At 46.4% G+C, this 10,659-nt stretch overlaps 1 protein-coding gene across 1 annotated transcript; it reads left to right on the top strand.

The window, feature by feature from the left end:
- Window positions 1-1,430: 1,430 nt before the first annotated feature.
- On the top strand, window positions 1,431-7,903 carry LOC136465703 (MADS-box transcription factor 34-like). Its single transcript, XM_066464353.1, has 8 exons — window positions 1,431-2,077; window positions 4,446-4,527; window positions 6,187-6,248; window positions 6,352-6,451; window positions 6,887-6,928; window positions 7,019-7,060; window positions 7,286-7,419; window positions 7,504-7,903. The coding sequence occupies exons 1-8, from the start codon at window positions 1,893-1,895 to the stop codon at window positions 7,577-7,579; spliced, it is 723 nt and encodes a 240-aa protein (XP_066320450.1). The 5' UTR covers window positions 1,431-1,892; the 3' UTR covers window positions 7,580-7,903.
- Window positions 7,904-10,659: the final 2,756 nt, after the last annotated feature.

Below are 10,659 nucleotides of genomic sequence, written 5' to 3'. Positions count from 1 at the left end.
GAAGGACGTCGGTCACGTGAGAAGGGACGACGACCCGTCGTCGGAGCCGACGGGCCGATAGATGAGATGACCCCGCGACGCGACGTGCACTGTGCGCATGCAGATGCAGTTCGCTCGCACTCGTATGCTACAGTGTAGCTCCACTTCCACCAGCCGCGCGCGTCCAATCCCGCCTACGTACGGCGCGCGCGCGTGTCAGATCGGCCGGCCGGAGCGACGAAACCGAGGCGGGGAAGGAACACCGCGCTGCTGCCTCGCCCGTGCCGACCGCCCGGTCGGGTCGGTGGGTGACGGTGGAGGTGGCGGGGTACCGGTAAACAGAGCTTGCACTACTAGGCACTAGCGCTGGTTTTGGTTTGGTTTCCGGCCGTTCCTTCCTTCTTGCGACTGCGTGTGTGATGTGATGGCATGGCGCCGATCTGAACGCCTGCGTGCATGCATGCTGCCATTGCTGCTGGGCCGCGCCGCGCTGGCCGAGCCGGGCGCTGGCCGAGCCATGCCCCTTCTTCTTCCTTCCTCCATTCCCTCCATTCCGAGCCTCCACAACCTAAAGGGACCAGATCTTGGCGTTGAGTCGGGCCACGCTGAGGTCTGGAGGCTCGGCGTTAAGTGACCCAACGCCGAGCTTCTGGGCCGCCGTGCTTTGTTGGGCCGCCTGGGCCACACTCCGGATGAGGCCAGTAGCTTGGCACGCAGTCCAACCGCGCCGCGCTGGCCGAGCCGGGCGCTAATAGAGGGAACCGAAGGCGGCTGCTCCGCGTTGCGTGAGCGCAGGTGCTAGCAGCTCTCTCTGCTGGTGCAGTGGTGCTGGGTGCGGGCGGCTTTCAGGCATTTCGCGCGGCACCACCGCTGGGTCGACACGTCCTGAATCGGGCCCTGTGCGCGGCAGCGACCCGGATCTCCGCCTCGGTCCACCCGACCCCCTTCCCTCTCGGCTCTCGCTGTCTCGCCTCTCTCCCCATCTCTCGCCGCGCTCTCACACGGATGGTTACGTTACGGCCGACCTCACCGTCTCCCCAGTCTCTCTCGCCGCGCCCGCGCGCGCGCGGCGCCATCCACCGACCGGCGCGGCTGTTGGGTACTCGCCCGCAGCGGAACCGCCGCGTCCATCCGGTCCGGACCCCTCCGTGAGGCGCGGCGCGGTCAGGGCAAACGCATACGCTTCGAGAGCCTACTACACGAGTCAGTGATCGACGACGACGACGGTAGCTGGTTAGATTTTACTGTGTGTTGTGTGTATAGGAGGAGTATAGTACAGTACTTGTACAACTCTCCACCGGTCCACCTCCATGCGAGTAAATGTGGTATCTGTCGTCTGTGGAGCTAACCTATCAGGGCCCTGCGGCCGGTCGAAACCTAGGAGTAGGTAGCTAGGACTAGGAGCCTCCTAGTGACCAGTGGGCGGCAGAGCCTACCCTATGCTAGGGTGAGGAACTGAGGACGACGCGCGAGGCGAGATCCAATCTGCACCCCACGAAAGAAAAGATTCTTCCCCGCCGGCCTCGCTCTCTCATCCGTCTCGCTCGGCTCGGTCCTCTCCCAGCCAGAGCAAGCTAGCAGCATATAGCCCACCACCACATGCCGCAGGGCCCTCCCCTCATCGAGCTAATTGAGTGGGAGCTAGAAAAACTCAGAGGAGGACGAGCAGCGACTCGGCAGCGAGCGCGAGCTCCGTCCTGTGTGCGGCCGGTGTGTCTGCGCTAGAGGGTGAACGGGATGGATCACCTTCGTCAATAATTGCGGTACGAACACGCAAATCCCATAGCTTATTAAGAGCTCGCTGTTAGCTACTGCCGCCTACTGCTGGTAGCGAGAGAAAGCAGCAGAAGGATCGTCGATTTGGAGAGGGAAGCCTGCGTGGGCGTGACTGGTCGAGAGATCAGACCACCACCATGGGGCGCGGGAAGGTGGTGCTGCAGCGGATCGAGAACAAGATTAGCCGGCAGGTGACCTTCGCCAAGCGCCGGAACGGACTGCTCAAGAAGGCCTACGAGCTCTCCATCCTCTGCGACGCCGAGGTCGCGCTCGTCCTCTTCTCCCACGCCGGTCGCCTCTACCAGTTCTCATCCTCCTCCGAGTAATCAAACAAACCCATATATATTCGTCGCTTCAATTCCCCTCTCCTTTTTTTGTTTGCTAATTCTTCATACGTAATTGGATTTGGATTTTGTTTGCCCGTCCTCACGCGTCCTTGCATGAACTCATGAGGTGGCGCTCTTTAATTTGCTGGTTTCCTTTTCTTTCTCTGTTCTATTGGGCAACTGGTACAGTGGTACAGTACTCATCTCTTTCAGAAGGTTGCATAGAAAGTCTACAAACAGACGGGGGGCCGGGGAAAAGTGAGCAGGAGGTCGACACATGTACGCGTATACCGTGTATGCATGTCTGTCTCTGTGTGTGTGTCATTCAAGGGAAAAACAAAATAAAGGGTTTCATTTGATGTGCACCTGATCAGTGTACCTGGCCTGCAAATGTATCAGTTCATGTTTGTGCACATATGCATACGCTTAGCCTGATTCAACGCAGCTGTTTTAGCGCGCAGTTCGACAAGAGTGTGAATATGGTCTTTTGGTCCTTGGGTGAACTGTGCCTTCCTGCAGGCATGTTAGTGGATGGTCTTAACATATGCATGCAATTTTGTGAGTTTTAATTCGGCAAGTACTTCTTTATACAATTCTTTTCAGCATATACTCTGCACAGTTAAGTTTGTTATTTGGATATAACACGATGTCTAGATAATGGGCAAACATATATAAAACATTTTTTGAACGTAACATGAATTGGTCTTTAACATATGCATGCACTTTTCCCGAATACATTGCTAATTGCAAGCATTTTTCTTTTTATTATAATCAACAATGAATATTATTTAATTTCTTTTAGGAGCTGCGAGTTGTGATACATTTTGTAATTTCTAGCACTACTCTCTTCTGTCTTCTCGCATTATATGTGATAGTACCAAGTATTATCGCATTGTTCCAAAAAAAAGGTACTATTATTGCAACAATGTAATGTACACTGAGAAGATCTATGTGCAATTTCTACTCTGTAAAAAAAAACAAAGAAATCTATGTGAATCAGGGAGAAACGTTTAAGGTTTTTGAACTACAAGAGATAAATAGAGGCAGTTTTCCCAAAAAGTGCTACAATAGTCATCACATCGAATCTTGCGACGTGCATGGAGCATTAAATGTAGACGAAAAAAAACTAATTACACAGTTTGGTTGGAAATCGCGAGACGAACGTTTTGAGCCTAATTAGTCCATGATTAAATACTAATTGCCAAATAAAAACAAAAGTGCTACAGTAGCCAAATTTCCAAATTTCACCCAACTAAACACACCTGATTTTAGTTTTTTCTGATTCCAATCTACCTAGGGAACCTGCAAAAGACTCAATAAACTCATTTTGATTCACTAAAGAAATGTTTTAGTGAATCCAAAATATTTCTATAAGAATCTAGAACCTACCAAACACACCCTACTCCGCTATGCAGGATTCCATAATTCGTCATCTTGGACAATGGATGGCACATTCTCCAAAATATAGCTTTGGCTATGATTTTTTATTATGACATATACAAAAATCAATAAATATATATTTTATCAAATTACTTTTTAAGACTAATCTTAATTATTTGTCCTAGTGTTTTCAAACTAAATATTTTTAGAAGTTCCTTATAGTCAAAGTTGTATAAGTTCGACCTAACCTTGTCCAGAACGGAAGAATTGTGGAACCGAATGGAGTACTTAGTGAAGCATGAAATGTGAAAAGTAGCCTGTAAAAACTACACTAGATTTAAAACTGAAGTGGTCTGGTGTCAATTTGGGCTGTGTTCTTTCGGTAATCAGTAGCTTCTAAGTGCTTTTAATTGATTCTCCACTTTTACTATTACACAAAAAGGGAGCAGACTAGTATGTATACACATTAACCGTGGTACACAGCATAATTATGCTAGCTGTGCCACTAAAGTGGTCTTGTGTAAAATAAATGCAAAGAGTCGATTTTATATAACATTGGCAGCCATTTTCACCTTTAACAAGGTATAGATCATTTTAGTTTTGTCCTAAGTTAAAATTTTCTAAGTTTGATCAAGAGTTTATGGGAAAACATCCAGCTACAACATCAAGTTAGTTTTGTTAAATCCACCATGAAATATGTCTTTATAATGCGCTTATTTCATATTGTAGATGCTAACATATTTTTTCTACAAACTTGTCAAAATTACTGAACATTTGACTTTGGTCAAACCTAAAATGATTTACATTTTGGAACGGAGATAGTAGTATATATGGAAATATACTGGTCCATATCATAATAAATACTTTGGTTGCATTTTATTGTCTAGCTGGTATGGTTTCTAGTCAATTCATAGTTTTTATTTCTATATGTACATATATATACGAATGCATCACTTATTCATTATTTTATTGCCTTAATATCAGTCTGGTTAAGACTCTAGAGCGGTACCAGAGGTACATCTATGCTTCAGCTGATGCTGCAGTGCCATCTAGCGATGAGATGCAGGTGTGAGGACTATCCATTTTACTACTATTGCAACATTTATAGGTGATACTACTTTTGTATCATGTGTCCCTCTCATAACTACCTGATTTTACTAACATTGTTCAAGTTCTGAAACTATACACATCAGGTTAATGATTTCTTCAAACATGATCAATTGTTACCGACAAATAATACCTTTCATAATAAGAAAACTATTGGTTTATTATTGTTCTAATTATTATCATTCATTTCTCGTGAAAACACTTTATCATCAACCTGTGCATTTCTATTTCAATATTTCATTTCTGAAGCAATGATTTCCATGAAAATAGATTCAGTATAAAACTAGGCACTAGTGAAACCCTAGCTCTCAACTTATTTAATTTGGATGTACAAGAGCTACTGTTAGTTTGGACACTTTTTGCTCCAATCCTTAGGATGGCACAAAGTCAAATGCGCTAGAAAACTGCTGTTGTTTTAATGCATAGTCTTCTTGGAGACCAGTGCACTGATGATCTATCAATTGACGAGTCATGAAAATTTCTGTCTATAGTTGGTAAATCTGAGTAGTTTCAGTTTGTTTGGGTTTTGGACAGCAGGTCTAGAACATATCCTCACAAAAATAAGGACGAACCATGAGAAACATTGAAACAAATTGCAATACTTGATATAGCAATTGAAGAAAAAAAAATGAGTATGCACTGTATCAGTCATCAAGTGTGAGGTGCTATGGCCTAGTTCATCAGTTGTATGCTACCCTGTCATGGTGGCAGTGCTTGATCGAGTGTTCCAGCTCATCACAAACAATTTCGTGGAATGTTTCTTCATCCATGTTGTCCATGTTAACATTATTTTTAATTATTCAGTAACTGGCTGGTTGCAAATCCAATGAAGCATCCAGCATCAAATAACCTGGCTGGATATATCTGCATGAAGTCACGCAGGGAGAAATTTATTATTTTAAGAAATTAAATAAAAAATAAACTATGGTAAACTTTACCTGTATCAATTTTCAAAATACTTTTCCAATATAGATGACCAATGCTGTGCAGCTATCATATATAGGCCCCGTCATAGTAACATGCAATTGATAGTAACATGCAATTGTCAGACTCATAGTGCTCGTTTTATGATCTACTAGTAGTAAGATAAATTTCTACATACAGCTATTCTACTGTATGGATTTAACTAAGAACAGTATATGGTACTAGATTAATACGTCTTACATCTTTTAATGGTGATATTACAGATGTTGCATTATAGAGTACATGCAATCCATCTGTTTAAACACTGACCACTATTTTTATTAAAAAAGATTTTATAATCAATAGTGCACAGCAAAACTATTAGGGCACCTTTGCAAATTGGAATACAGAAATTTCACATGAATCAGTTTATTTTCACTGGAAGAATGCAGGAAACAAGAAAAAAAATCCTGCAATCCAAAGGGCCCCTTATATTTCTCATGTATATGTTCTCATTATGTTCGCTATCATATACTATAAACATAATAGGATCATGGTAAAAAAATGTGGCCTGAAAGGATTAGTATAAATTAAAGAGAGTAGACATGTTTAAATAATATGCATGTTTTGAATATCACCTCTTGATAGTTTAGCTGCGGACCGTATGGATAGTTTTGGGATTTCTCCATCGAATGTCTGATATCTGAAAATGCAGAATAACTATCAAGAATATGTGAAGCTGAAGGCACGTGTTGAGGTTTTACAACACTCGCAAAGGTGTGATATTTCCATATAAGTTTGTTCTTGTTTTTCCTCTATATGGTTCCACTCCAATATTTTCTTTGTTTTGGTAAAGAAAGTACTGGTGAACCCACTGCAGGAATCTTCTTGGTGAAGATCTGGCTCCACTTAGCCCTAGTGAACTTGACCAGCTTGAGAGTCAAGTAGACAAGACCTTGAAGCAAATAAGATCAAGAAAGGTAAACTAGCTAATTAAGTGGGAAGGGATTCAGGATGAATGATGTCAATGGTATTTTGCGCAGAACAGAATTATAGTGAACAAACTTTTATAATGCATGCCTCGGCACTTTCCTCCTAACCAATCCATAATAGTGCAATTGGACTTACATTGATTATTCATTCAATTAATTACTAGATGAATCTCACTTGAAAAGACAGGATGCGGTGGATAAATGTTGATTTGTGCTACTTTCATTTTAGTTAAAATTTGAAAAGGTAGAAATTAAAAAGTTGAGGTGTATACAATTAAGGAGACATTTAACTGGTATTTAAAACATAGATAGATTGTCTTAATGTTGATTTGTGCTACTTTCAAGTTACCTGAAATTTGGAATGCCCCATCATGTTGCTATCCAAGTAACTCTTCTATGCGTCTCTTCATTTGCGTTTGGCAGACTCAAGTTCTACTTGATGAACTTTGCGACTTAAAGAGAACGGTACTATCACCGCAGCAATGCTACTATGACTCTCTGTTTCAATACTGAAATCCAATATATGCCTGAGCAACCGGCCCTCATCTCTTGCAGGAACAAATGCTGCAAGATGCAAACAGGGTTCTGAAAAGGAAGGTAAGTGACAGTTGAACTGGAAAACTCGTAGCTCGCACGGTTGGCACTGGCAGTAGTACCCATATGAACAATGACCCTTCAGCTACCTCTGCATTTGCCACCACAACTTTGAAGCTGAAAGCCTGAACCAATGATGCCATGTGTATATGCAGTTCATAGCTGTAGCCTCTGCTTGCATCATTCCAACTCTCTTTTGTTTTTTTGCCGGACCACTATTTGTTTCAGCTGGACGAGTTTGAGGCAGAGGCTTCTCCCCCGCAGCTAGCGTGGCAAGACGGAGGCGGCATGTTGTCCCATGACCCTCCACAGCCAGAACACTTCTTCCAGTCTCTGGAGAGCAACCCATCTCTGCAACCCACGTAATCTCTCTCTCATACACAGTCACACACACACATGTAAGTTGTCTCTCTGTCCTGAATCCTGCACTACTTCCGTTTATGCAGATATCATACGATGGACATGAACCAGCAGCCAGTGCCAGAGCGGGGCGGCTGCTACCCTCCTGATTGGATGGCTTAGCCAGTGCTTCATTCCATTGCCTTGAGAAGTGCCCTGTCCTTCAGAGATCACTACGAATTCTGTTGCTACTTTTGCCTGCCCCTTTGCTGCTTTGCAATGCTTACCGAACTGTCCAAATGACCACATGGTCATATATAGGTTATTGTCGTCTTTATCTTCTGTTGATCAGTGATTACGTCCTGCTCAGCTGCTTTGGCGCCATGCAAAATGACTTGGCGATGCATGCTGGAATGGGCTGAACTGCTTGTGTTTTGGGAGTATAAATCGCTTAGCAATAAGCATTGGCATGCCCCTCTGTTTCAAATACAAGTACACCTTATATTACTAGGAGTGAAATACACTGGTAGCCCTTTAACTTGTCGGCCTATGCCAGTCCGGTCCACGAACTTGCAAACGCGGAAAATAGACTCCTGAACTTGTCAAGTTGTTCATCGTAGGTCCATTTCCCATCCGGCGCGACCTCCAGGTGACGTGGCAGCGCCAGCGTGGCGGACGAAGCACGTGAGCCGCACGTTTTAATGTAGGCCCCTCACGTCAGGGTTGCCCCCTACCTCCCGCTCCGCACGGGACGAACGCCGTCGCCGGCAGCGCTTGGACCACGCCTAGCCGTGCCCTTCTCCCGCGTCCCCTGCACGACCGAGCACCCTGCGCGGACCATTTCTATGCGCCGTAGCCCCTTGCCCAGAGCCGCTCGTCCCGCAGCGCCGAGTCAGAGATCCGCCATTGTCGGCATGGAGCCGAGCTCCTTGACCGGCCTTTCCTCTCCTCCCGCGGTCTCTCTCTCCCTCTAAAATGGTGCCCAGAGTGTCGCGTGAGCACTCCGCACTCACTCTGCTTCTCCCCGTGCTCCCTCTCTCGCTCTACAGGCGCCGCCGCCTCATCCCGAGCTAGCAGCGCCGCCGCCGCCGTCGAAATCCTCCTCTGTCGCTTTCCAGCAGACGCGAGCTTGTCGACGAGCTTCGGGGGCGTGCTAAGGCACCGTCCAGTGCTCCTGCGCTCTTCCTCTCCCTCTCTGCGCGTCACTCTAGCTCATCGGAGCTGCGTCGCCACAGCCGAGTCGCCTCGCCGCACGTACCGCTGCCTTCGGACGTCCTCCGCCGTAGGGAATGTCCTAGGCGAGTTCGCCTCGTCACGCTCTCCACCCCCGTGTAACCCGCACAGGCGCTAGCGCTCCACAGCGCCATCCCGCCGAGCTCGCCGTTGCCGGCCATGGGCGCCGCCGCGTCTCGCGCCTCTCGGTCCACCAAACAGTGTGGACGTAGCGCCACCCCACCGCGTTCGGTATTGAAACGTGCAGATCATGACATGATGATGGTAATGCCATGATGATGATCAAGTGCTTGGACTTGAAAAGAAGAAAGAGAAAAACAAAAGGCTCAAGGCAAAGGTATAAATGATAGGAGCCATTTTGTTTTGGTGATCAAGACACTTAGAGAGTGTGATCACATTTAGGTTCGATAGCCTTACTATTAAGAGAGGTGAAACTCGTATCGAAATGCGGTTATCAAAGTGCCACTAGATGCTCTAACTCATTGCATATGCATTTAGGATTTAGTGGAGTGCTAACACCCTTGAAAATGTTTATGAAAATATGCTAACACATGTGCACAAGGTGATACACTTGGTGGTTGGCATATTTGAGCAAGGGTTAGGAACTTCACCGGCGGAGTGTCCGCCAGTAGAGTGCAGACAGTCCGACGGTGCCATCGGCACCCTAGACAGAAAAGACGGAGGTCACTGTAAGTGATCAGACACTAGTCTCTGAAGGACCGGCGCGTCCGGTCAGTAGCAGCAGAAGAAGCGCAACGTCGGTCGTCGACCGGATGCTAGCGCTGAAATGACCGGACGCTGGCTGGCTGCGTTCGGTCACACTGACATGGTCATGCACAGGGGAGTCGCTGTGTCACCGGACGCTAGGTGAGTCCGGTCAAGCATGACCGGACGCGCCCGGTCGTGAAAAGTCATCTCTGGATGCTTACTGGAAACGATCGGACGCTAGGGTTCAGCGTTCGGTCACTTTGAGCTACTGCGTCCGGTCATCACTTGACCGTTGAGATCGGGCGATCAACATTTGAAGAGAGGGGACACGTGACACGCATCGCGTGATCGGACGCTGAGGTCCAGCGTCCGGTTGATATGACCGGAGCGTCTGGTCACCCCGTGTTGTGCCCAATGAAGAGGTACAACGGCTCTATTTCGTGGGGGCTTCTATTTAAGCCTCATGGCCGGCTCAAGCTCACTCTCTTGGCCAATTGTATTGACATAGCAACCTTGTGAGCTTAGCCAAAGCTCTACCACTCATCTCCATCATTGATTCATCATCTTTGTGAGATTAGGAGATAATCCAAGTGCATTGCTTGAGTGTTTGCATCTAGAGACACTTGGTGTTCGTGTTTTGCTGCGGGATTCGCTTGTTACTCTTGGTGGTTGCCGCCACCTAGACGGCCTGGAGCAGCGAGGACCGTCGAGCGGAGAGTGGTGATTGTCTCCGGCTCTGATCATGGTGATTGTGAGGGGTTCTTGACCTTTCCCCGGTTGAGAGCCAAAAGGTACTCTAGTGGATTGCTCGTGGCTTGTGTGATGCTCATCTTGTGTTGGTTGTGCGGCACCCTATTGAGGGTTTGGCGTGTGATGCCAATTAGCTCGTGAACCTCTAAGTGAGTGAATCGCCACAACGAGGACAAGCTTGCCGGTAAGCAAGTGAACCTCGGTAAAAAATCATTATGTTCATCATTTGATTTCGAGGTGATTGGTCTTCATTGTTATTCATTCTTGTGATTGATTGGCTCCTTCCTCGATACGGCGGTATAACCTTCTTGCTCACTCTCATTACATTACCGCAAACTAGTTATCAAGCTCTTTAGTGTAGCTAGTTATGAGAGCTTGTTAGTTTGGTTAGTGTGGCTCTTTAGTTAGCTTTTGAGAGCACACTAACTTAGTGTAGTGTCATAGCTATTGTGTGGATAGAAACTATATAAACTAGAATTGTGGTAGGTGGCTTGCTATTTTAGTAGGCTAGCGCAACACTTGATTCGCCTCATAATTGTCTAACCGGTTTGTTAAGTATTGTTGTAGAAATT

Source organism: Miscanthus floridulus, chromosome 1 (assembly GCF_019320115.1).
Source record: "Miscanthus floridulus cultivar M001 chromosome 1, ASM1932011v1, whole genome shotgun sequence".
NCBI lineage: Eukaryota > Viridiplantae > Streptophyta > Magnoliopsida > Poales > Poaceae > Miscanthus > Miscanthus floridulus.
Note: the sequence above shows the minus strand (reverse complement) of the source record. Positions and strands in the feature narration are given on the sequence as shown.

What these genes read in the sequence shown, in the direction of transcription:
- LOC136465703 (XM_066464353.1), top strand. Translation starts at nt 1,893, where the DNA reads ATGGGGCGCGGGAAGGTGGTGCTGCAGCGGATCGAGAACAAGATTAGC. An exon ending in CATCTAGCGATGAGATGCAG is followed by an intron (nt 4,528 to 6,186) that starts GTGTGAGGACTA and finishes CTGAAAATGCAG; the next exon opens with AATAACTATCAAGAATATGT. An exon ending in GTTTTACAACACTCGCAAAG is followed by an intron (nt 6,249 to 6,351) that starts GTGTGATATTTC and finishes AACCCACTGCAG; the next exon opens with GAATCTTCTTGGTGAAGATC.